Source organism: Eulemur rufifrons, chromosome 28 (genome assembly GCF_041146395.1).
Source record: "Eulemur rufifrons isolate Redbay chromosome 28, OSU_ERuf_1, whole genome shotgun sequence".
NCBI classification, from domain to species: Eukaryota; Metazoa; Chordata; class Mammalia; order Primates; family Lemuridae; genus Eulemur; species Eulemur rufifrons.
The window spans coordinates 59,631,313-59,659,016 of NC_091010.1; the positions used below are offsets into that span (position 1 = coordinate 59,631,313).

The window sequence follows — 27,704 nt, forward strand, 5'->3', positions numbered from 1 at the left end:
CTAAAAGCACTTCTTATGTGCTTCCATTCCTTATCTCCACTGGAGACTGGATCCACATCAACAGCTGTGGGGGAAAGGACAAGAGGAATACCAGAGATCCATGGTGGACTCTGTGGTACCTGATCAAACAGGGTGGCTGAGAAAATGTTAGAGTGAAAGATGGGTAAGGATTCTGGATGGAAGGTTGATCTGGAAGGCATTTCTAAAGATCATAAGCAATACAGAACAAGGCATTGGCTTGAGATTGTGAGAAAGACAGTAAGTTATTAATAGATATATGTGTGAAGAGAAAGTTGGCAGCAGCTGTGGTGAAATGTAGAAAAACCAAGGATTTGGAATGCACAGATGCTTGAAATCCTCTTTATCCACTTTCTGTTACATGTAGGGGAAGTCTCTTAACCTCTCTTAGCCATAGTTTACTTATATGTGAATACAGGGTAAGAATATCTACCTCATGATTGTTGAAGGAGTTAATATTGAATGGCCTAGAATTTCTTAGAGAGGCAAAATCCATGGTTAAGGATCATTTGAGCATCGCATGTGAAATCAAACTGAAGACTTCTTGGAGGTTGCGCGGGGGAGAATATGTTCTTCCCAGCCTCAGCTTTCATTCCTCCCCCCCTTTTGTAAATAAAACATTTAAAAACACAGTCTTATTCTCAATATTTTTCCCTCCAGGGAGGAACGACATTATTACAGAGAAACCTATTCAACCTGCAGAACCTGTTGAACCTGTACTCTGTGGCAGTATGGCCATAGGGGCCGTGTCACTAGCTGTTGCCAAAACCAGTGCCATACTGGGCAATAATCCTCTATACTTAAACATTGCATTACTGAAGCACAACCAGGTTAGTACCTATGATGTTCCAGTACAAGGAGGCATGAGGATCTCAATGCGAATGAGCCCTATTTCTCATGTGAGCTTGCTTTCCCCCATTTCAGGAACAGCCCCCGACGCTAACTATGCCTTTGCTGATGGTGACTCTGGTCAGCTGTGGGAAGTCATCACCTGGGAAGCTAAATTTAATGAAAGAAGTGATTTGTATCCCCCATCCTGAACTAACCACCAAACAAGTACCTTGCATTATCTCAAATTACTTTTTCTAAAAAAAAATGCTCCATATTGAGTTTTTAGTGCAGCTCCCTTGTGACACAGAGGGAGAGGAAATTAAAGATAAAATGAGAAAAAAATATTTTAGGAAATCAGGGAAGTGCAAAGAAAGCAAGTCCTCAAGCAAAAGGGAAGACATTTAGAGCACCTTACTGTCTGGTTCATTGCAGGAGTGACTCATGCTGTGATTCAGAGAAGCCATGGGGGAGTCACTGCAGGCCTTGACAGTGCTGGAAAGTTGTTATTTTGGGGAGTTGGGACCTCTTTATTTACTCTGCACTAGGCACCATGGCAGCAGCAAGTGGGAGCTGGCACTTCCCTAGCAGCCCACTCTATTGAACTCCAGGCCTAGCAGATCGCCCAGCACATAAGTGACATTTAGTGCATATTTATACAATGAAGTCGCATCTTCACCACTCAGACGTGTGCTGGTGTCTTTATTGTCTTCAGTGGCCTGAAAGAGTCAAAACGCCTCTTTAAATCTTCATGAAATATTCTACTACTTAGGCGTTAGGGAGAACTAAAGGTTCAAGTTCTATGGTGGATGCTTTCCAAAAAAGTACAAGAAGTTTTCCCCCCTCTCCCTCCAGTAATAAACTGAGTGACATTTTATTTTAGGGGAAATCAGAACAAATTTTTTCAAGATCATTTATCATAATTCTTTTTAAATAATTGTTACCTCACAACTTATCAGTTGCAGAAGACTAGGATTTATATGTGGCTTACTGTTAGATCATATTCAGAGCCTGGTGTTGGGACCTTTCCTTTAGTTACTATCTGTTGAGTTCTTTGGGTACCAGAACACTGGGCTTGCCATTCTTTGTCTTCGTATGCAGATATCCTCATCAGAACACACTTCTCTACTTTTTAAGTGACAGTGGATTTATATTGATTCAGCCACTCTAATCACTGCCTTAGGGACCTGTCACATGTATATTGCAAGAAGGCTGTCCAGGGTGGTCAAGAGACCATTAAAGAGAATGAAGTTGACCTGATCTAGCCAACAGAACCAGTCAGTTCTAAACAATGGAGAGAGGCTACTGAGGGAGAAGAACCTGCCATTCACAGGCAACCGAGTGAAACCTGGGGGCTGAGGATTAACATTTCCTCTTCTGATTTGTAGATCACGTCATCCACTAACGAGGGTGACTTACTGGGGACTCTCTAAATATTCTGAGTTACAAATAGCCACATGTAGTTCAAGTTTCTATATATTTAAAATTTCTAGACTGCAATTGTGGAAGATCATGGTTCTTCTACTTACAGGGTGTGGAGATGCTCATGGAAATTCAGAAAAATATTATCAAAATCATTGAAACGGTATGTAAAGAGATTCTGTGGTATCTATCACTGTAGTTCATTTGGAATTAAATCAATATTGATATGAAATGTATTTCGTTACTTTGGAGTTCCCATGTGAACCAAGTATATACATTCTCCTCACTGGCTATGGATCCAGTGTCTAATGGTACTTAATTTCCTTTCAGTTTCTGAGGCAGCTGGCTCTGTGCTATGATCATCCCTTAGGGTATACAAAGAAAGAAAGGATTTGGCCCCTAGGATGTGAGAGGCAGTTTGGTGAAGTAAAGGCACAGACTCTCGTGCCTGCATTAGGATCCCCGTGTTGGGCAAAAAGGACCCTTGGCTGAGCAGCCCCCTCGGGGGAAGTCACGGAGCAGGGTGCATGAGTCACCAGCTGTCCCATCATATTCTAGCTAGGGTAGGGCATGGTGATTATCACAGGGCTTATCACAGGTGATTACCCCAGGAGAGGGACTCAATCCTTGTCTGTGGGGCTTTTCAGATATGTATATCTTTTATTTTGGACTATTATATTTACAGAAAAGTTATAAAGATACATAGAGAGTTCCTGAATACCCCTCACCCAGTTCCCCCCAATGTTAATGATACATTACATGGTACATTTGCCAAAACTAGGAAACCAAAATGGTACATTACTAATAACTACACTCCAGACATTATTCAGATTTCACTGGTTTTTCCACTAATGTCCTTTTTCTGTTCTAGGATCCAATCCAGGATCCCACATTGCATTTAGCCTGGGGCTTTTAAGCTGCATGATTAGGAAGCAGTAGGATGGGGCCCAGAAGGAGGGGGCTGGGACACAATAGCAGTAGAACATGGAGGAACTTTGGTTCTAGCTCTCTTGCCAGCACCCAGTGTGACTGGAGGCAGGAGCACCAGGCCCTTCCCTGCCGTGATGGGAGAGGGAGCGGCTGGGGCCCCAGCCTTGCAGTTGATGGGAACTGCTTTACCCACCAGGCTGGAGCTGCTTTTCATGGCCCTTTTCAGGAGGCCAGCTTCTCTTCTGGGAAACCAGCCTGGAGAGACTCAAACTTAGACGAGTTAACTCTGCTTTTTCACTTACAACTCTGTGACTTTAGGCCAATTACATAACCTCTCTGCATCAGATTGTTCATCTATAAAATGGGGATAAGTACTCATGTCATGAGGGTGACTGTGGGGAGTAAATGAGTTTAAGATATGGAACATGCTGCCAGGGGAAGCTGGTGTGACAGTAAGCCATACTTTCTTTGTGGTAGTCAGAGGAGGTGGAGGAAAATCTAGTTTTAAATGCTAGGAAATTAAGGATATTTGAGCATTCTACAATTCATCCTGACTTTTAAATTGTTTGTTTGTTTTTTGGGAGAGGGTCTTGCTCTGTTGCCTGGGCTGGAGTGCAGTGGCTCGATCATAGCTCACAGCAACCTCAAACTCCAGAGCTCAAGTCATCTTCCTGCCTCAGCCTCCCAAGGAGCTGGGACTGTGGGCATTCACCGCCACCACATCTGGCTAATTTTTAAATTTTTTGTAGAGATGGGGTCTGGCTGTTGTCCAGGTTGGTCTCAAACTTCTGGCCTCAAGTGATCCTCCCACCTCGGCCTCCCAAAGTGCTAGGATTACATGTGTGAGCCACCATGCCCGGCCCTGACTTTTAAATGTTTTATTTATTTTTTGTTTATACAAATAGCTCCTGAATGGTCTTGTGAAAATTCAAATACTGGTAGAACCAGAAACCCCTTACTGACTACCACCCACAATACCAGCCCCTTTTCTGGAGATACCCACCATTAAAAATTTAGTGTGGCCTTCCAGCCTTTTTTTAAAATATACACAAAGAGCCCTTTGTTTAAGATAATATTAAAATTCTGTACAAATCATCTGCAAATTGCTTTATTTCTTTGCCCTTTTTATTGAGATGTGTATCTTTTATTGACATCTAAGGAATTCTTTATATAAGGAGACTTAATCCTTTAAATATGTTAGACTTTTTCCTCTATCGTGTTGCTTGCCTTTTAACTGTATTTTATGGAGTCATACAGATTTTTTTTTTTTTTTTTATGTAGTAAAATGTATCAATCTGTTCTTTTAAGGCAGTTATTCTCAACTAGGGGTGATTTTTCCCAGGAGACATTTAGCAAGTCTGGAGATATTCTGAGTTGTCTCAACTTGGAGGGAGGGATTTTAACAGCATCTAGTAAGCAGGGATCAGGATGTTGCTGAACATCCTGATGCACAGGGCAGCACCCCCCACAACAAAGAATTCTCCAGCCCAAAGTGTCAACAGCGCCAAGGTTGAGGAAGCCTGCTCTAAGGCTTTTGCTTTGTGCTCCTTGTTTAACAAGGCACTCCCTCTTCCTATAATACTAATAATCCACAAGTATTTTTTGAGTTTACTAGGCATTGGCCTGAGCGCTCTAGTATTTTAACTCATTCAATCCTTATAGTTCTACAGATAGGTACTATTATTAACCCTATTATACAGGTTAAGAAACTCAGGCCCAGCACAGTTAATTAACTTATCCAAACCCAGGAAGTCTGGCCCCAGAGCGTATGTATGATCTTAATCATACGCTAAATTGACCCCAAATCATGAACACATTGTCCTAACACTTTTATAGTTTCAGAGATCTATTTTTATCTCAAATTCATCTGGCATTTATATCAATAGCGTGAACCAGGGATCATATTCCCATATTCATTCCTGGTTGACTTTCCACGTGGTGTTACATGTTTGAAAGCTACAGTGGGATCCTTAGTAATAGCTCCCACTAGTGTAATCTTATTTGAAGAAAAAGTAATAAAGCCTTTTACAGAAGTTCAGACATCAAAAACCACCACTACTCTGCCAAAGTCCCAAAGTTCTATGAGAAAGTTTTAGTTGCTAATCTAGTGTAGTACAAAAGCAAAGAGATTTGTTTTCAGTTTTGGCTCTGCACTTATTAGCCACCGCTGTGAGCATCTCATATACCCTGCTGATGCAATGGTTTCTTCATGTGTATGACTGAAAAATGCCTACCTTGGAAGGGCTGGAAGTAATGTATGGGAAGAACCCTGAATTGCTGGGCTCCCAATAAATGGTGCCTATTTATAGAATACTAATTGAATATAGGAAGATGTTTAATCCTTTCCAGTGATTACATTGATAACAAATCATTCCCAACATTACACCAATCCTTCTACTAAATCTAATTTTTAAATACATTTTGAGGGAAAAAAAATCTGAAGAAATGCTATGTTTTCTCATGCAGGAGCCAACCCAAAGCATGTCTGTAGATAACTTTAGCTAAAGCCATGGTCTTTAGTTTCAAAATAGGATATGCTAGGAGTGGAACCTGGGTTTACTGCAATCCCATACTTTGTTTTAGTGATAAAGTGATAGTTCGTGATGACATCATTTGGCTGATGGCATAGATTAACAAGTTACTTCATGCCAGATTTATTTTAGTAACTGACTTTCCCTAGGAACTCCTGAGTACACTAATTCTTACTAACAAAAGGTTGCATTTGTTTATTTGGGTTTTTAGCCATTTTTAAACACACCGAGACTGAGAACAGCTATTCTAGAACACACTGCATCTTGTATGATTAAAGCCTGGAGATTTTGACTCTTTTCCACTATCAAACAGCTTCTCCTTAAGTTAGAAAGATGTTAGGGGTGTTCTTCCCTGGTTATTTTTTGTTGCTTCAAGGCCCCCTGCTAGGTGCAATAGCGGATAAGAACATAGTTCCTGCCCTGAGGCAGTTTAAACTCCTGATTGGAAAGGCATAGAAAGCACATGAGAAATTCAATAATAACGCAAACCAAGAATATTCTTCAATGTTTGCTATTGTGAATTGGTGCCATTAATCAAGCAGATATTCACCTGATCACATCACATGATACTCCTTTGCCCTTCTGTTCAGGACCATTGTATTTGCATAGAACTTGAGTGTGAATCATACCGATGCCTGACAAACATGCCCCACCTTATGGAGCCAGTGCATGCTGAGCACTGAAGTGCTCAAAGACTAGAACCTCACTATGATACTCGTTCAATACGCCATCTCTTTGGGAATTATCTTTGCTTTTAACTTCAAATGATACTCCACCCACCAGATTCACCAGATTTAATGACATTTGGCTGTTTCAAATCAAAGTCAAATCCACCCTGCTGAAATAAGAGAAAGTGCTAGTACCCTGAGAATATTCAAAACAGTATGTTGGGCCTATAAAAAGGCAAATCCCACAGTGGTGTTATTTCTGGTATCCTCCTGCATAAAAGGATGCCTGTTCACAGCAGGAGTTCATGACATGATGTGTGAATAATACTTTATTGATATGAGTAGAAATGCATGAATCTGTATTTACACACTCCATATATTGACTGGGGGCAGAGGGTAAGGATGAATTAAAGGGAACATGTGCCCAAATTTGAAAAATTGTTTGGGGTTGGGCGCGGTGGCTCACACCTGTAATCCTTTAATCCTAGCACTCTGGGAGGCCAAGACGGGCGGATCGTCTGAGCTCAGGAGTTCGAGACCAGCCTGAGCAAGAGCGAGACCCCATCTCCACTAAAAAAAGAAAGAAAGAAAGAAAGAATGAATGAAATCAGCTGTACAACTAAAAATATGTACAAAAAAATTAGCTTGGCATGGTGGCGCATGCCTGTAGTCCCAGCTACTCGGGAGGCTGAGGCAGTAGGATCGCTTGAGCCCAGGAGTTGGAGATTGCTGTGAGCGAGGCTGATGCCACAGCACTCTAGCCCGGGCAACAGAGTGAGACTCTGTCTCAAAAAAAAAAAAAAAAAAAAGAAAAATGGTTTGGGGGTTATAAATGCAAGGATTAGCATAGTTTGTGATCCAGCTGCTAATGTTTTGCATTCAATAAAAATATAATCTAGTGTTAATAGCCAAATTCTTTAATTTACTCCAAGAAATGAAAAGTAACTCAAAATTAAATTTAGATTAGTAGTTTGCAATTAATTTCAAAACTGAAACCTGTCCATTTTCCTATGTTAATAAAAACTTTATCTTTTTCTAAAGAGAAAAAAAAAAAAAAGTAAGGAGTGGCTGGAATCATTGCTCTGTGTGTGTGAGAGAGACAGAGAGAGAGAGAGAGAGAGATTGATTCAGTGTCAGGCCCCAGAGCAGTACACAAGCCAGAGGACCTGGAGCTCTGCTTGCTGCCACAGATGTGCTGAAAATCCCAAGTGATGTTTTTACCTTCTATCCCACAGCCCCCTCCTCCAAAAACAGAGACCAAAAAAGGGCAGGATGGAGGCAAAAGAGGTCAAGTAAGTAGATGCATGTTTCCCACACTTCTATATGAAACTGAGTAGTCCCTGCCCCTTTTTCTCTCCCATAGTCATTTTGCTCCAAGATCAGAACTAAAGCAAATGGAAAACATACAGTGATATTGCTCCAAGAGCACTGACCCAGTTAAGCCCCAGAAGTGGAATATAATTCTGCCCTTGCCTTCTGGCAATAAGCTGCCTGGCCACCACTGCCAGCAGTTGTCTGGCCGGCTGAAATCTCAGAGGTCTTGATTACACATTCAGGTATTTAGGAAGTTGAATCTTCCTGATAACTAGCTGAAAGACATATAGGATATTTTAGATTTTAAATTCACTGCTACCAAAAAGAGAAAGAAAAGGCACAAAAAGATGACCATTCCTTCCACCTGGTCCCCAAAAGCACATCAGACAAAACATTGTGGAAACTCAGATTTTGCCAGGAGAGTCAGGCAAAGAGTCCTCCTTGTGAAAACTGGCCACGCTGGTTTCAAGAGTCCTGGGAGACCAGCTGCACTTGATCTGTCAGTCACTCTGGCGATTGTGAGTGCTCTGATGGATACACTACTATGTGCCTAAACGTGCAGCAGTATACATAGGGCAGCCAGGAAGAACTCTGGAGATCATGCAAATGGCTGAAGGTTGCTCACATCAGCAATATTCACTCTGTGAGCCAGAAATCCAAGCCCTACCCTGATGTCAGGGACTTGAGAGTCTGCTGAAGTGAAAAGAACAAGGGTTAGTAAAAAAAAAAAAAACAAAAAAAAAAAGACTTGGTAAAGATAAAAAGTTAAGTTTCTCTTCAAGATTGGGAGAAGAGAAATGTGAATAAACACACAGTAGTAAAATACGTTGTGCTTGTTGGAATGAGCACAGCACTGCAACATTAGGCCTTTCAGGAGAGGTGGGCACGGTGACTAAGCAGCCGGTCCTCGGTGCTGTTCCCTTCATTCCAGCAGGTGGTCTTACGTGTTCTGAGAAACTTAGACCAAGATCAGCTCTTCCCATTATCAATTTACTACTCTTTTTCCTGTTAGAAACAGGTTAGATATAGATTCCAGAGAGACAGCCACACCAGAATTACGGGCATAGACTCTGGAGCTAAACTGCCTGGATTAAAATCTGCTCCAAGTTACTTAACTCTGTAAAATGGAGACCATAATTGTACCTGTTTCGTGGCACTGATGCAAGGAGTAAATGTATTTATTTTATGTAACATGCTTAGAACAGTACCTGGCATTTAGTAAGCAGCAAATAAGTGATGCTTTCATAGTTCAGAAGACTCCATAATAAAACTCAATTGATAGACAAAAATTTCCCCGACTATGCTTTGTTTGCTAAAGTTTCCTCTCATTGACATTAAAAATGTTGGATGGTTCTTATAATCAACTAGCACTATCACCAGTAGAAACAGAATATTTATACCTGGGTTCATGTTTGCTCTTGAGTTTGGTAAACACACACACATCCTAAGCCCTTAGAATCACCAATATTGCTTCAATTTATAATTACATACTAGCAATTTATGGCGAGGGCACACCAAGACTGACTTTGCAAGAGCTGCCTTTCCCTGGGGTCATTTGAGTCCTGAAATCTGCTAAAATCCATCCTCAGTTCTGCATCGTTTTATTGGAAGTGTTCAATCCTTTTAAAAATAAAACTTTTCCTGAAGGAGGATTACATTTTTACCAGTTATCTTCGTCTAGAGGAAAACGGAACACAGGAAAGAACAGGTTTGGAGGAAGAGGACTGGCACAGTTAGGGACAGGTTAGGTGGACATTTACAAGAGCCTGGAGATCCGCCAACCCGGTGGCTGTGGCTCAGGTTAGACCATGTGCAATACATGGCAGAGCTGATAGAGAGAGAACATACACACACTAAAGAGAGAAGAGTGTGCTCCCAGGTCAAACTTGGAAAACTCAGAAGAAAATTACTCCCAGATACTGCAGGGGAATCATATGCCCAAAATCATGCGAGGAGTACCTAGATAGAAGTAGGATTAATAGAGAATCAAAGAATCTGTCTTTGGAGAGCTGTACCTGCTTATAAAGTGTGCCTATCACAGGAAGCTCCAAGGACCTTGATGTGCTCTATTGACATACATCATTTTCTTTTGATCTTGCAGCAGCAGATCACTGGCAAGATGTCCCATCTTGGCTGTTTAACTATTAACTATGACACTATAGAGCAGCCACTGCTTCTACTACAGGGAATCTGTGCGAACCTGGGGCTGGAACTGGGAACAAATCTGCATCTAGCCATCAACTGTGCTGGCCATGAGTTGATGGACTATGTAAGTTTCCACTTCAGAACATTCGCTTCCACGATTTTAAAATTAGAACTCAAAAGAAGGGCTTATCTGAATATTTTCCACACAGAACCTATTGTTTTTTTATTCCTATTGTATGAGGGATCCAAATATAAATGGAGTTGAGAAAGCCAAATTAACTAATGACACCACAGAATAACATGACTATATAATTTTAACAACTAATAGCAGAAAATGTCATAATTACATATAGAAATTCCATAATAAAATGAATTACTTACATTGCAATTATGAAAGCTATTGAAAAGTAATTTAACAAACTGGTGTGATAATCATTTGGTTGGTAATGCTGAATTTATCAAGCCTGAACGGTGGTTCAGTTGTAACTGTGACTTGACAGGCCCTTCTAGACATGTGTTTCTTAGAATTTATGCTGTGACTCACTTTTTTAACATAAAAATATTTCCACGTTGTTGAAGTTTATGAAGAATATGTTTTTGTCCAATAAAATACATCACAGTATTATCCACAGCCTGGATTAGGAGGACAGAGCCTCAGTGATGAAACTTCACCTGAGGACCACCCACCTGAAGAGAGATTTTAAAAAAGAGAATGAACGACAGTTTCATTAAAAAATGTTCAAGTCCTCACTTCCTCAGGGTAACACAACAATTCACCCTTAAACTTGGAAAACTGGTATGTTAGGAAAGTCATTAGAAATTTTCTGTCTTACACACATACGTATATTTTCCTTCTTTTTTTTTTTTTTTCCTAATTTTATGAGACAGGGTCTCACTATGTTGCCCGGACTGGTCTCAAACTCCTGAGAGCTCAAGTAATCTTGCCGCCTCAGCCTCCCAAGTAGCTGACTTCCCATTTTCAAATACTCAGATGCTGAGTCTCAGTTTTATAAAATGCCTGGTATATTTACATGCATTTATGGTGATTTGGTAATTAATGTCAAATTCAGGGGGCATGACCAAATAGGATTCTGCTTTAACTGTGATTCTAACTTTAACTACAAAAGAAATTTTAAACAGTATGTAAGAACCCTAAATTTCAGCTGACTTCTAAAGTTCTTTTACTTTTCTAAAGAAACTAAGTGCATAATGGAATGTTTAAAGTAATTTCCTATTCACATAATGATTGGTTCCCAGGCATACCATTAAGAAAAATAATTGCATGTTTTCATCAGCAACGTATACCAGAAACTATGAATATACTGACTGCTAGTGCAAACTAAAATGGGTGTTTATTGCTTATATTCAGTAAAATGGATTAACTTGATATCAGATAACTTTTACAATGTTAGTTCAAAGTCATTAGCATTTTCTCACTGACAAGATAGGATTTTTAAGCTTTGCAGTATAGAAGCTAAAAAGTTCTTGCTTTTTAATGTGAAAAAGTATAAAATCCCTTCCTTCAATTATAAACTTCTTAAGAACCTGCTTAATTCCAGTGGAATCTATTATCAGCAGCAGCAGGAAGGCATTAGCAAACCAAACAACCCCTCTGTTCCATTCCTCCTCCTTCTCTGTACCTAAATATCCCAGGTGCCTCCCTGAACACAGACTTGAAAGTAAGGATGCTTTGTTTTGCAAAAAGATTGCACTAGATGCTTCAGCCCTGTTTACTTCTATACTTAATGACTTAGGAGATTTCCAGACTTCAAATGAATGGGGGTTGCACTAGAATTCTACTTTCAGGATAATACTGTTATTACTAGAAGTTACATGTTACCTGAGAAATGCCGTCACCTAAGTCACTTTACATTTCATACTGGTTGTTAGTATCTCAAATGCCTAGCCCTGCTATTAAATTTTAGAATAGGTTACAGTAAAGGAAACAAGTTACTTGTCCATTTTGAGTTGAAAGATGGTAGGGGTAGAGTGGGCAGGCTTGCATTGCTATTTTGTTTGTTATTTTATGCATTTATGCTATGGTCCACCTACTCAGGCAGCCAGGTGTCTGGAACCACATCACAAACCTAAATAACAAACTATTCCCCTCCTACTCTTTCCACATTTGTTTTCTGTGCGAAAAAGAAGAATGGAGACTTGATTTTCCCAGGTTAATATTTAACAGGTATTTAAAGTTAGAATGCACAGATTTCCCAAGTGAATGCGGCCTAAAAAGAATCTGTTTACAATCTCCTATATGAAATGAATGAAAAGGAATTTGAATCACATCTTTAACATTTTAAGAATTCATTATTTATCCTTTATTTTACTATTTCCCTTACACATACCAGAGTAAAGGAAAGTATGAAGTGATGATGGGCACATATAAAAGTGCAGCTGAGATGGTTGACCTGTATGTGGATCTGATCAACAAGTACCCTTCAATCATTGCCTTCATTGATCCTTTCAGGAAGGAGGTAAGCAGGACTCATCTTTTATAACATATTTTGTGTAAGACAGGCAGGATTCACTTTTCACATTTTATAACAAAACACAAAAATAAAATCTCATTCTTTTGGATCTCTGTCATTCGAAATGTGTTGTAATTTGGGCTGGGGCTGAGTGGCTTTATTTTGGCATTTATGAGAAAAGGCACTTACTAAGCAAATGAATAGCAGAAACACAATTACCTAGGAGTGTGCCTGTCTGGAGAAAGAAACAAGCTATTCGCAAGCCCTTCGGGAGTACCTGTGTATTTACAAGCAACCTAACTGATAGAAGCCGCCCCCACTGTGCTAGCTGGAGCTTCAATAGGTTAATCACATACCATTTTCATGTGCTCAGGGAAACAGGACTTCTGCAAGGCCAAATATTTTTTAACTTAAATCCAGTCACTACATATGCATAAAAGTAACAAAGCCATATTTTTAAAAGATTTGAGATATTGAGGTTTTGTGATCTGGTCAAACTAATGCATTCAACAAGGTTTTACGTATTCATCTGTCCTCCTAATCCACTTAAAACTAACACCAAAATTTAAATTCTTGATTGTATGAATTTGAGAGCCATTGGATAGGCTGAACAGATGTCCTCTTTGAGATAACTATTTAGACACTGGGGACAATATGAATGCTGGATCTCACCTGGAGCCCCAGGGTCTCTCAGTCCCGTCCTCCCTTTTACAGCCCATCCTTCACGCCACCACTCACCGAAGGCACCTGCGGAGCTCAGCTCCTCAGTCCCTCAGAACGGCCTTGCGTGATTGTTCTGAGGCTCTGACCACAGCCTTTTAAACGGGACAGGATGCACCTGTGTGGTCTGTTCTAATGGGATAGGCTGATATCTGGTACAATGGCTGGGATGACTGGATGTATACACACACACACACACACACACACACACAAATAGACATACAAACATACACACATATAATTTTAAAATATGCATTTCATGTCATATGGTCGTCTCACCAATAAAAATGATACTGAGAAAGTGCCTAGAGCTGTTGCAGGCTCTTTTCTTTTTCAGTTTTCAGTTCATCAGAAATAACAGAAAAATCTATCCAGCCAGTCTTTAGCAACATTATGGATAATACAGTGCATGGGAATAGCCTCCGCAGTCAATGTGGGGAATAGCATTTAGCATATTAACATTTTACTCACAAAATCTTTAAGCTCAAATTTAATCACTAGGTTTCTGTTCCACGAAGCTTGTTAATTTGTGTGGATGTGGTGCAGGGATCGTTCAGGCATAGAGGTAGAAGAAAGCTGTTTTGTGTATCTCAGGAAGAGTGTATGACTTTGATTATGTGCTGTATTAGTCATGTTGTTTTGTGATTATGTTCAATACATTATAATGATAAATTCTTAAATATTTACCCAGGACTCTGAACAGTGGGACAGCATCTATAATGCACTTGGTTCCAGGTGTTACATAATTGCAGAAACTGCATCCAAAAGCATTTCCAAACTTCTAGAGCATGGAAACATCAACATCCCCAAATCCAATGGGCTGATCATAAAACATACAAATCAAACTACGATGTCTGACTTGGTGGAAGTAACCAATCTTGCTGACAGTGAGTAACAGTATAGATCTGAAAGACTCATCTAATGACTCGGTTATGTAAGAAGGCAAAAATACACAGAGTATCAAAGTTAATAAAAAGCATGGAAGAAAAAATCCAAGCACTTGTGAGAGATTTAGGGCTGGAAAACAAAATTCAGCTTACTGACCCTCTTCACAGTGTTCCACTAACAGCCCAAGTCCACGAGGTCATCCCCTTTACAGAGGGCTACCTCAGAGGTAGGGCCAAGGCCACTGCCCTGTCCGCTTCACAGCAAGGACCTTTCTGCCCCTGACAGGAGCACTGAGGCCTGATTTCTTCTGAAAGGGCATATTCTTCAGCATATTCATCAATTTGCTTTTGGTTCTAAGCTTCAGCTACAGAAAAGTTTTAAATTTAGAGAAACCCAGAGGGATACTCCAAGCTTTACTGCTAAAGAACACCTGGGTACTCATCTGCCCTAGCCAGGTTTCCAGACACAATGTAGCGTGCAAGCTAAGGAAAACAGTTTGCCATACACAAAGGCAAGGTGTCACGCACAGCCAAGGAGCAGCAGGGACGTGTTTAGCCTGCATCACATGGCTGCAGTATTGTAAATTCCCTCCTGTTATTTACTATCACTTTATGCTCAGATTCGTCTCCTCAGCATCTTAGTAGGGACCACAGCTCTTTCTTCCACATAGGCACACTTCAAGTACATGGTGTTAGCAATTACTTGACTGAAAATAAACTTAGCCACTTGTAACATACCCAGACACCAGGGGGCCATTTTAATTTGCACTGCTTGGGAAAGTCTAGGAGGGATCAGAATTTGGAACTAGATCACCCACTGCAGGGAAAGGGTATAACTTCAGCAGTTAAGGAAACAGGCAACAAGAAGATCCAATCAGAAAAAGCAGGCAGTTTTGTCGGTGCAGAGATCTGAGGCGGGGGCAGGTTCATTGCTAATAGGCAACACTAGGAAGCTGCCAAGCAGGTCGGCAAGGCAGTGGAGCATCAGGGAAGGTTCTGGAAAACAGGGCGTTAGCCACTGAGCTGGGATTCAGAGGCAGGATCCCAGCATCAGGGATCAGGGGATGACAGGTGAAAAGCAGGGCTTCAATGCTGGCGGGTCCAAGATGCCAGAGGAGAGCAGCTTTTAGTACCAAGGGGTAAGGCATTTGAGAATTGGACTTACTCCTTACAGCAACCCTATGAAGTAGACACTGTCATTTCCACTTTACTGATGAGAAAACGAGGCTTGGAGAGTTTAGGTAACTTTCCCACGACACTATAGTGACCCTCCTGCCCATGCTAGCTCTTTTAATTCCTTAAGCTTCAAACTCTTAACTACCTCACAGTCCTTGAACATGCTGTTCCTTTGGCCTAGAATGCTTTGCCCTGTGCCGCTTACTTAGCTAACTACTCCTCACCCTTCAGGTCTTGACTGAAATGTAATGTCTTCAGGGGCACATGCTTCCCCTGCCCTGAACCTTCCTCATAGGATCCTGTATTTTTTCTTTGTAGCACTGACCCACAGTGACTCATTCAGTTATTTAATGGCTGGCGTCCCCCACAGAGACTGTAAATTCTCTTGAATTCGTGGGCATCTTGTACACTATGCACAGCGCTGGAAACCTAAATACCACGAATGAGTTTCAGGAAGTAGGCAGGGGGCTAGTCTCCGACGTGCAGCAGGACTCAGAGCCAGACTGGCATCCAGGGGCCTAGGCAGGTGCCAGAGGATGGAAGGAAATGCCCAGGTGGGTGGTGGATGGTAGCCCCCGTCTGGCCTTTCCTCCTGGGCCTACCGCTCCGCAGCCATTCCGTCCTTCACTCCAGAGCCCTGTTGTAGCTCCTGCCTCAAAACATGAACACTGTCACTATAGGAAAAGCTCTGGCTGACATTCTTCATAGACTAGCAAATTTCAGTTTTGAGACCCTCAAATGATTAAGTACTACCAGCACTGCCATCCTAATAAACATTCAGAATGACAGAGTCTTCCTAATAAAATTCTACACGATGAAGTGAGAACATCATTATGTAGGCATATCTACTCCACATACGTTGCTCTTACCATATTTCATTGACTCAGAGATGCATATTTTTCTACAACTGAACACCACCAAAATTGAATCATGTCTTACAGTTGTGGTCTTAAAAATACATCAATCTCATCTGAGCATTTCTGCCTTTTTAAGTGGCAATAAAATAATGGCACATTTTACAAATAATGTATCTTATGTTTGATGAAACATGGTATCTGTTTAGTACTTATAGCATCTAAGCTGCTGAAAAGAGGGGTAAACAGATAAAACCAGGGCAATAAAAATGCAATGTTAAAATTCATGATGGTTGAATAATTGATTCTTCACAGCAAAGTTTTAAATCTCTGGCAAATTTTTAATTTTGATCCCGGAGCTCATATATATATGCTAACTGTTTCTACACCATATAAAACTGAAAGGAATTCCTCTTACAGGTAAGAAGCACATCATCTTTGGAAGTACAGAAGGAGAATCGTCTGATGACAGCCTTGTCGATTTGGTAAGTGCTGGACGCTGGTCAACTGCAGAATTGCCAAAACACTGCTTTTATCATGAATTGGTATTTCAGAGAAATGCAGTCTTTGGTGGAGAAAGTCATGTAACCTTTTATGAAATAGATTTGCTTCCTACCAGACAGCTACCTTTTGCAAAGAGCTAATCTTTGAACTTTTAAAAAGAAGAAAAATTGAAGTCCAGAGAAAATGATGAGCACACTTAAATGACTGGGGTGTTCACTTGCAATCTTCCCTCCTAAAATGAAGGGAGAGAGGCCAGAATGTTCTTGGATGAAATCAGCATGCTTGTATGACTAGTAAAGCGCCTGATGGATAGTCAGTCACACCATCTGTTTGCCTTTCAACACTCCCAGCTTGTGAGCAGGCCACTTTGCTTACGTAAAGATAAAATACTAAGTTAGAAGAGAAAAATTCCAACAGCACTCCCTGACAGTTTCCTTTCTCCTCAAAGAACTGTGTAGTTCAGCAAGACATGACTCCCCCATTTAAAATAAGTTGTTTTCCCCTTTTCAGGCTGTTGGGCTTGGTGTCCGGTTTATCAAGTTGGGGGGTCTTTCTCGAGGTGAACGGGTGACTAAATACAACCGCCTTCTTACTATAGAGGAAGAACTTGTCCAGAGTGGAACACTGGGTATGCACTGTTTCTTGCTTTGTTTTCACTTAGCCATGAATAAGAGAACAAAGACTGGAGGAGGGGGAATAGAAGTCCCTCGGCAGGAGGGCAAGGGAATCCAAAGACCACAAATAAGTGCTGACAAAACTAGGATGGCACTTGCCACAATGTATATTGTTGTCCTAATGGATTATCTATTTACCTGAATGTTTAAAACTCTCGCCCTTTTTCTTGCTGAATAGGCTGCGTGATGCTTTTCAATAGAATTAATTGATCGGAATCTCCCAGCCTCGCTTTTGTTATGGTCCAAATTATACTTAAGGTTTCTCTGCACAGCTCATGAAAGTTAAAGGCAGATGTTTTCCTGATGGTTCTTGGAAACGACTTGTTTTACTTAAAACAAGTAGGCAGCATGTTAGCATTATACTTTGGAAAGGCTAAGGTCTCAAGAGAAATGAACCAATCATTAAAGAAATCAAACCTTTGTAAATTTGTATGGTTAGAAGCACTGGATAACTGGAGAGAAACAGCCCAAATATGCAATTTTTTATATTACTGACTGTAATGGCCAAAAGCAGGCACATAGCATAGTGTGTAGACATTTAAAGAGATGGTTATAAACTTGTCATGTATATACATATGTAGGGACCTTGAAATGCACCCTAAGATTCATAGAAAATGAAGATGGGGACTATTTCTGAATCATGCAAGTGCAGTCAAAAAAGTTAGTGGTGTTTACATTGTTCCACATACCATCTGATTAGTTTTTACGTCATCCTGACTTATAGGGCCTTAGATTCCTTAAATGACCTATCACATTTCCAGCCAGACTTTACCACAAGGGAAACAGCTGCTTCCAGGCATCAAAAAGGACTCTAGTGACCAGAGGCCCAGCGCCTCTCTGGTGATAGCACAGCTGCCTCAGTATTCCGGAATGGATTAATGGGTTAACGAGAATTTCTCTGACATCGGCAGTGGTGAATAAATGTTAAGGGAACCAAAAACTGAAAAGACAAATCCCTTCACTTTCACTTTTGAGCAGGAAACCTTGGCAAAAGCTCAGCCACTAAAATACCATCATTACTTACATGGACCCGCCTGGAACAGGCAAGTCTGCGTCGTTTACCACGGAGCGGTTAGCTGGCAACGTGTCCATGTGTCGTACCGGCCTTTCCTCTAGTTCATCTTCTTCTTCTTCTTATCCTTTTCTGCTAAACTTCTGCCCAAAGTCCACTGTACATCAGATGTTCCAAAGTATTTAATTAGAGTATAATGCAAATTGAACAGAACAAACGTATTGCATAACTCATGCATAACCAAAGACAGGCCCAGTTTTAAATGGTTCGGGAATCCTTTCTGATGGTGACGTGACCCATCTGCAGTTCTGAAGATCATCTCCTTCAAATCACGTAAGAAACAAAACTTGGCACCATTGGATTAGACAGTAAACTTTATTGTTCCTTTTTTTAAATACAGGTTTCAATGAAGAACACATTATTTTTTACTTTAATGAGGAAGCTGAAAAGGCTGCCGAGGCACCTGAGCTGCTTGAGCCCCTGGAGCCCACCTTCCCCACCGAAGTCGTGGAGGAACCAGCCAAAACACAGGCATCTTCTGCATAGGGCTGTACGCACCCCAGTTTGTAGCCGCACCACTGGCACTATCAGACTGGTAGGTCTGGAGTGTGTCTCCACAGCGGGTTGGCTCTTAAACGTCACTAACTCATGTGCTCTTTTTCTTCTTTGAATTTCACTGTTTGGTAAATACGTATATGGTGTTTTTGCCAGAAATTCTATCTGTGAACTTTGTTTCCCAGCCATCACATTTCCATGGGGATTCTGTTTGTGTACTAGCTCTACTGTCCATCTTTCAGGGTCATGGTCCAGTAAAAGCGGTCAATATGTTTGCTGCCAACTCCACATTCAGTCAAATACCTTATCCTTTACAAATCAGAACAGCTCTGAAAGCAAAAGCCTAAGGACACCAGAAGCACTGTGTGCCAGAAGCAGCTGTACATCGTCTGTGTTTATTCTATACATATGTGCTGGAAAGCACAGGCACATTTTTATAGCCAACCTTAGGCAGAAGCATGAGAGCCTCACTAGTTTTTGTAATAGCCAAACAGCTTCATCTCACTTTCCTGCCCTTAATTCCCTTCTCTCTGATTCCCTCCTCTTTTTAAATTTTAGTTTTTCTTATATTATTGTTATCTTTGTGAATCTCCTTAGATCCTTTTTGGAACAAGAATGAGTATAAATGAATAAGCACATCGGTGAATGAATAAATACTTCTCAAGGTTATTAAATGCCCATTTATACTGCATTTAAAAAGTGATCAACAAGTGATTAAAAACAATGTGACATACATGCCGACTGAACTGCCTCTTTTTAAGCCAGTTACAGCAGGAGTACCAGAAATAAACATATTCAAACACATACACACATAGACATAATAATGTCCAAGAGCTTTATATGCCTTAAGGTCTCTGTTAAAAGGGTTACCATTTGTTTTTCCTAAAAATTATATAAATTGTTACATAATGACCTGGAGAGTGGCTAAGTTTAGACTTCTGATATATTCTATATATTTTTACTAAGCACACCGAGGACCTCTCCTTCTGAAGAGCATTAACAGGGAAACTTAATGTCTCCATGGTAGAGCCAACTCCTTACTCTCAAAGCGAGGATTTGGAATGGGCTGAGTGGCAGACTCTCTCAGAGCATGGGGCAGGGGAACTGGCATCACTCTAAGCTGGGAGAACCGTGTCAGTTTGTGGTGGCCACTGCCTCTCCTGGTGCTTGGCAACAAACAATGGGACAGGAGAAACTGGAAGGAAAAATCATTTTAAAGGCAGGACAAACATAGCTGGGTGTTCACATAGCTTTGCAAATGTCCTCAGAGACACACACACACACACACACACACACACACAAAAGAATCACATGAGAGTACATCCTAGAACTGTGATATAAATCATAATTAAATAAAACCAGAGCAAAAATGTGCAATAATAAAATAACTAAATTAAATTAACCAAGGAAATGATTTATTACCTTAACTAGATCAGCACTTTAATTTCAACATACAGTACAGTCTACTCACCTGTCCTCACTGGAGGACCAGGCTCACCAATGGATAGGTAGCATTTTATTTCACCTATTTTTTTTTTTAGAGATGGGGTCTTGCTCTGTTGTCCAGTCTAGAGTACAGCAGTGTGATTACAGGCTCACTGCTTGAACTCCTGGCCTCAGCCTCCCAAGTAGCTGGGACTACAGGTGCATGATACCACATCTGGCTAATTTTTAATGTTTTCGTAGAGACAGGGTCTCCCTATGTTGCCCAGGCTGGTCTCAGACTCCTGGGCTCAAGTGATCCTCCTGCCTCAGCCTCCCAAAGTGCTAGGATTACAGGCGTGAGCCACTACACCTAGCTTGGATAGGTAGCATTTTAATTTAAAGTTCTTGGCAGGCTAGGCACTGTTTCTATTTATATTTTCTCTCTCTGTTATATATGATAAAAAGCATATTTATATGACAATAATAATCTGTAAAAGAAATGATAGGAACTAGTCATACTCTATATTAAAAATGACAGTGGGATGGGGAAACACTAATACTTGGAAGAAACTTCAAACCACTCCAGTCCTTACATAGGGACCTGCTGACCTGCTTATGATAATGACAGAGAGCTATCCACTCCACACAACTTACTGGCATATAAGCTAACGTTGCTCCATGATGGATGTGGCCAAACATGTATAGTATCCATTTAGAAAAACAATCCAGACTTTAAGACTCTGTGATACAGACTATCACTGACTTGACACACAAGCTAAAAATGGTCTAGAAAGATAACAATAATTTTTACCTATACTACTCCATTTCCAACAAACATTTTACTGCGAACAAAGAAAGGAAAGAGGGAGGAATTACTGGTGAGTAGCCAAAGCCAAAACATCCATCCTTTTTACTCAGGCCGAACAAAGCTGGGTGCTACCAGCCCTGCTGGCCTCTGCCAGTCAGAACTTCCACGGGATTGTTCAACTCCGAAACGACTGCAGGTAAGTTTATGCAAGATGTGCTCAGATACAAAAGGGTGCAAGAATTTTAATTAAATTCTTATTTTTCCAGAAAAGCAGGAGGCCTTTTTTTTCTTTAACAGCAACAGCATGAAGTACTACCTCTATCCTTTTGCCTCACTCTGGCTACAAATCGCATTAACCTTAGTTAAAAAAAACTCTGCAGCAGAAAAGACTTAATTTATATTCCAGAATTGAAGGAAGAATAAATAACCTTTTAGAGAAAACAAAAACATAAAGATGCAGTCCTTAGAACTTTAAATAGGATGTATATAATTTTGTGTGCAAACAACTAAGAACGTACCTTGAAGATACAAGCACTCCTATGTCTTCCTATCTGGAATCGACCGTTTTTGCTCACAATGTCACCCCAAGAGAGGCAAATCCTCCTCAAAACTGAGGTTAAAAGGAAATGCTATAGGCAGAAAAAGGTTTGTAAATATCCTGCATCAAATACCTTTATATCAAATTAATTTAAAATGCTTTGTGATCACAGTGAAGGAAAGTAAGCAGCTTAGAAAAGGCAACAACACTTTCAAAATACCAGGTACTAACTGTTGCCTGGACCAGCTACCCCATCTCACCAAACGCGTAACCTCTTACCCTGGAAATGAGAGTGTTCTGATAACCATGTTCTTCTGCAGATGTGTGTGATGAAACACAGAAAGATGCCGTACATCTTTTTATATTCCTAAACGTATGTGAGACGCACACCAGCAGGCAGACGGCAGATGCAGGAAGGAGAACAGCATAAAGAATAAAATTCCTCAAAATAAACCATCTTGGGGACTATTAAAAATTACTAAAGTTATCAACACTCATACAATTTTCCTATTAAAGAATGTCAAGCTTGGGGAAGTAAATCAAAAACATCAATAACCACAATTGACCTTTAATGTGAAACTATTGGTGCTTTTTTAATAAGTTGTGGTGAGGAGAGTTCAAATCACAGCATAACAGAGCTTGTTTAAGTGAATTAATGCAGTCTGTAGCTAGTATATCATATAGCAGTACTACCCAGTTAAGGAAAAATACAGTTGAAAAACATTACAATTCCCCATGAGTCAACTGTAAAATCATCACCGGGAGAACATGGAAATAGTTAAGCATAACGAACCTACAGAAAGATAATTACCTCCAAATTTAGGAAGTACATTTACCTGCCTACCAACCTCTTCAAGCCTATGCTTAGCACACGTGCAAAAATACAATACAACTACTGCAATCATTACTATCATTTTCTTTTGCCCTTAGGTGAGAAACACCTGACAGCTACATGCTGAGCCATGCTAACAAAACTAAACCTTTCACTTTCTTTAATAGTAAAATTACCATTACTGAATCATTGTCATAAAAAGTGCATTCAAGTACATTACCACTTATTTTAAATAAACACCAATTTTGAAACAATCAACTTTGAAAAGCTGCATAAGTTTTTAAAAAAAAAAAAAAAAAATCCCTGATTACATTTCTATTTATTCACTGTGGTGGCCTGAAACACTGTATTTTTAGAGACTAACTACCATTTAATTTCTTAAAAAAAAAAAAAAACACACACACACAAACAAACCTGTGTAATACAGAACAGCAGTGAAGCAAGAAAAACATGTGCTTGTCACTTATCTTCACTGTACACAAGAACTGTGATAAAATACGGTACTTGTGCCTCATTAGTACATGGGAAAACACAATTAACTCATAGTGTAGAGCACATGGTTTACTAAGATATTACTGTTAAATTCAAGGTTTGTACGTTCACCTCAATTCTGTATTCAGACCACCAGAGCATCCCCACTGAGGTCCTTGGGAGGCTTTGGACACAATCAATAGCATGTATTTTTCATCCAATAGTTAACAATCTGTGTAATTAATATCAACTATGGGACTACCAGTTTGATGCCAGCTCCTAAGTTTGAAGCTTATCCCAGTCTACGCCAGAAAATAACTTGTATGCCACAGTACCCAACAATTTCCATGCTGCTGCAGTTTCTTCATCAAAAGAGGATCAGACTCAAAACAGAAGCTTCTTTGACGGCTTTTAAAATCACGTTAGGTTGGTCAGTTTTGTTTATCCAATTATTCACAAGCACCTTGAACTTTTAGCATTCCATATGATGAGTGGTATGCACACTTCCTAAAAAGACATCAATATCTGAATTTTGTGTAACTTTCTAAAAGAAGTCATACTTAATACGGTAACTAGGAAAAATCTTACCCCTATAGAGATCAGAAAACAAAACTACTTAGAATGTGTATTTTGCTAAACAGCTTATTTACATTTACAGTTGCTGCTTACAAAAGTGACACCAGAAAAGAACCTGCATTTTGAATGCAGTGACCAGAACAGAGTGTCTATAGCCCTTGCCAATACACCAAAACTAATCACGTGCTTATTGAAAAGGACTTCCAAACTGTCAGCCTTCTGGTTTACAGATCAGCAGTTGGAGCTGTCTGTCTCTCTCATTTTTTCAACGCTGTCTTCTTTGTGTTCTGGTTTAATTTCGCCTTCATCTTCCTTGTGTTGAGTTGGATCTTTTTCAATGACCTGGTCTTTGGTTTGGGGTTCATGTGTGGAAACAGGATCTAAAACTACAACTGGTTCAGCTTGTTTTTCACCGCCAATGTATTTTCTCCTGCATCCAATGCTACTGGGAGGCCTATGGGATGAAGAGTTAAACAAAAAAGTAAAAAGCAGAGAGAAAAACAGTTGTCTTTCATATTCCTGGATTCAGACCAATAAAAACCCCAAAATGTTCTAGTCTAATCAACATGCACACAGTAGTCTTTGAGATGCCAGCCATTTAAAAGAAAAATGAAGCTATCAGATTACATAATAAGAGCACAAGGCCAGAAGAAAGAAGGCAGAGAAGTCAGAGCAATTAGCTACAGGAGTATTAAAAAGCCGAATGCACCTACCTGCTTAATTGCATCTCTTCTCAGGAAGTGCAAAGCTCATGGACACACTGTGCATTCCTCCTCACCGTCTGCAGCCCAGCCCCTGTCCTGCCCTAGTTTAGCTGAAAGGAGCCAGTTTACCCCCCATCCCTCGTGTCCCTGGGTGCAGCTGGTTGCAGGTCTGCCCTAAAGAGTCTGCACGGACAAGGGGCAATAAATCACCCCTGGTCACTGATGGACAGTGAGAGCTGCTGCCACTACTGACCAGCACAGACCTGGTCAGACCTGAGGAGGGCAGGAGAGGAGCAAGGGCAGATGGGAGAGTCAGAGAACAAGCTGAAATGCTAAGTCACCATAAACTTTTCTAAAAAGGAGAATCAGGTTTCTTGAGAAACTTCTTAATTGAATTTCAGAGGCAATTTCTTTTTCCACAGAAGCCTCCTTTCTTCTCTTCTGATGCAAGAAGCTATTGCTTCTCAGGTTGAATGAGTGACAATTTCCTTGTGGAAACAGAGATACTCCTGAAACATTTTCTCCTGCCATGTGCTGGGCAATGAGGGTGTCCGCACCCAGTCCTCTCAGCAGCCACGGTCAGAACCCACCCTCTGAAGGTGCTGGGCTGCTGACTTGCGGCCTGAGGCCTGAGCCAGCTGCAGTGGGCAGGAGTGGGGTTCTTGGACTTTTCTGGTCTTCCTGGCTAATGCTAGGATCAGGCCTTTTTGTCCCAAAGAAGTGACAGTTAACTATGACCCAGCACATCGCCACCCTACCTCTGGATGTCCCAACCAGTACTGGGGGGCTGTTGGCCAGCGTCTGCCCAGTGCCCTGCCAGCACCTCACCAGGAGTTGGTTTCCACTATTCCCTGACCCCTCAAGCAGGTCAGATCGCTGGTAGACACTCTTACCACCTAGCACTCTCCCCTGTTGGACTTTCCACAGTTAATTAGTTGTTTCTTATCTCTCTCTTCCAGTACCATGTACACATCGGTGAGGCAGGGACTGTTTAGCTTTGTTCATAAATCTATCCCCAGCACCCAGCGCAGATCCGTTTGTGGAGTAAGCGAATGAGCAAATACTCACAAATTGTGAAAGGCTCAGAATGAATGAGGAGAAACCAAGGTTTTGGTGTGAGCAGGTTTGGAGGCCACTCTTGTTCAACAAAAACAATGATGAACCACTGGAAGAAAGTGGCCTGCATGACCCAGTCACAGACACAAAACACTCAAACCCAATGACCGCACTGTTATATCATTACATGATTAGTACAAGATTCATCCAAATGCTTGAAGATCACTCCCTCTGGCTACCGGGTTAACTATGTGACTTGGTCATCATCATAAGTGACTAACACATAACTCTGTCTTCCTGAGAGGTGGCAAAGATAATGAGGAGCCCGGGAGGACAGGCTAAACTGTGCTGTAGTGAGGACAAATTCTTTTATTTTTACCTGAATATGGCAATGCCCTACTCATTTGAAACCACGACACTGTCCATCTATGCTGGCCAGACTTCTCAAGACATCTGTTCCAACGCTTTGGGAATCAGTATGGGATATATTAATAGTTTCCCCAGTGGTACCTGTTTTGACTTTCCCTGACTCAGGCAACATCTAAAAGCCTGTGATCAGAGAAACAGAACCACCATGAGTGATATAAAGGATTTGTCGTGGGAACTGGCAGTTAGATGCTACCCCTGCATCTAACGATGGGCCTGCAGTCAGTTTTCCTGGCAGTTGGGAGGGAAGATGGCTGTAAAGTAGCAGAAGCCCAGGACAAACTAGAGCTCTATCCATCTCTCACAAGCAATGCTGATGACACAGAAAACCTGCAGGATACGCTAGAGCCTTCCACATGGAGAAGCACATGCATGCACCTGGCCCAGGATTTGGAGAAGCTGCAGGAGGAGTTGAGGGGGGCTGGAGACACTGTGGGTCAGCCACTGCCACGTGCCAATCAGGTGAGTCAGCACATCAGCAACATCGTGCATGAGCTGTAACAGAGCCTGCCCTACATGCACCTTCAGAGGGTTAAAAAAAATGTTTTTTTAAATCTACTACTTCACTTCTGCCTTCTAAATCTCATGTAAATTTCTCTTATGGTGAACCTGAAACTAGAAACAAATGGGTAAGGGAATTTTAGGAAATGAAGTTGCAGCACAGCTGAGGTTGCAGGGCAAGCCCTAACAAAGCATGCATGTTAAGTCACAGGTCTGGCTTTCCATCTTGGGGCTGAGCCCGCTGCTTTCTAAGCTAGCCAATCTGCTCTGAGCATGCAAAGGAAGTACTTATCTCACTCTAGGTGAGCAACTTCTATCAACCCATACTAACCTTCATCATTTCTGGAGAACTGCCATGGATGTTTCCATGCCCATGTATGTCTGCAGGTGAAGGGGGGGTGAACACATCCTAGAAAAAGCTTCCTTCATCAACTAGGGGCTAAAAACTTCCAGGAGTGTTCTCTGAGCTCCACAGGACAATAAATGGATGTTGATTAAACTGAAAACTCAGAAACCTTGTATTGTCAGGCTGAAAGTGTCCTGGCATTGTCTCAGTCCAAAGAACTTTTTGTCTGTCCTGAAGTAAGCTTCTCAACTGCAGATTAATCTATTAATAAGTCACTGGTAGGCTACAATTTGAGAACCCCTTTGCTGATTGTCACTGAACTAGGCACAGTGGGCAATTTCTCTGAATCTATGCATTGAGGGGGAGTAATCGGTTTCTCAAGGATAATGACCACTGCCTTGGCATCCCAATGGGCAGGCAGAAAGGGACTACGGCAATCATCTCGTCTGACCTGTCCTTTCACGGAGGAGGACGATGGGGCTTGGAGAGAAGAGCCTGGCCTAAAACCACACAGCTCATCAGTGACAGAACCGGAATAAGAGCTGGCAGCTCCTGTCCCCCGTTCCTGCTTTTTCCATGGCACCGAGCTATTTCCCAAAGGCATCTTCTCTTAGAAACATGAAAATGATATGACAGGCTAATTTTGGCATGTGTACTGATGTCTTTCTTTTTGAATCCTCGTTTCCATCTGCATCTTCCAGATCTGTAAATATAAAGTCCATCCCTTCAAGCTATCCCTTGTTTTTTTCCCCCTCTGTGGTTTGTAGCTCCTCCTGGTTTGGTATCACTAGATCCGTTCCTGGCTCCCACAGGGAGCTGCACGAGGCTCCTTCTGGAATGAGAAGCCTTTCTCTTAGGCCTCACTCTATCTCCATTCCCATCCTATGGGAAGAGCAGAGCCCTATCAGTGATGTGCTCTCCCACGGCGGCAGGTTCTAGAGGGTTAAATCTGAAGCATCTCCCCAAGGTAGAAATCCCAGAAGCTCAAATGCACAGTTCAATAGGAATTGTAATATACTATTTTTCTGTTCCATTTTTCTACTTTAATGCAACATCTAAACACAATTACTACAAATAATTTAAAGTCAGCACTTGTAAAGAAGTAATAGCAACCTTTCTCCTGCATGCTACAAAATCTGCAAGTAAAACTTAAATTTTATAAGTGATAAGACGACTAAAATCATGGGATATTCAGGCTGAGAGGGATCACTGATGTGAGCTAGTCTAACCTCTTCATTCGTCAGATGAAGCCTCCAAGGAAGAGTGAGGTTAAATGCTTTGTCCACCAGCACATGACTTAATAATTGCAGAT

At 41.1% G+C, this 27,704-nt stretch overlaps 2 protein-coding genes across 2 annotated transcripts in view; one reads left to right on the plus strand and one right to left on the minus strand.

Annotated features, from left to right (window-relative positions):
* ENO4 (enolase 4) overlaps window positions 1-19,608 on the plus strand; it is a 30,624-nt gene extending 11,016 nt beyond the window's left edge. Inside the window, exons 5-14 of the mRNA XM_069460077.1 lie at window positions 679-848; window positions 943-1,074; window positions 2,378-2,431; window positions 7,633-7,689; window positions 9,813-9,980; window positions 12,208-12,333; window positions 13,739-13,934; window positions 16,385-16,449; window positions 16,979-17,096; window positions 18,555-19,608. Of these exons, the coding sequence (XP_069316178.1) occupies window positions 679-848; window positions 943-1,074; window positions 2,378-2,431; window positions 7,633-7,689; window positions 9,813-9,980; window positions 12,208-12,333; window positions 13,739-13,934; window positions 16,385-16,449; window positions 16,979-17,096; window positions 18,555-18,700 (1,232 nt within the window). The 3' untranslated portion in view covers window positions 18,701-19,608. The remainder of the gene's footprint in view (window positions 1-678; window positions 849-942; window positions 1,075-2,377; window positions 2,432-7,632; window positions 7,690-9,812; window positions 9,981-12,207; window positions 12,334-13,738; window positions 13,935-16,384; window positions 16,450-16,978; window positions 17,097-18,554) is intronic.
* A 2,992-nt stretch (window positions 19,609-22,600) lies between these two features.
* SHTN1 (shootin 1) overlaps window positions 22,601-27,704 on the minus strand; it is a 117,870-nt gene continuing 112,766 nt past the window's right edge. The window contains exon 17 of the mRNA XM_069460074.1: window positions 22,601-23,813. Coding sequence (XP_069316175.1) covers window positions 23,591-23,813 — 223 coding nt within the window. The 3' untranslated portion in view covers window positions 22,601-23,590. The remainder of the gene's footprint in view (window positions 23,814-27,704) is intronic.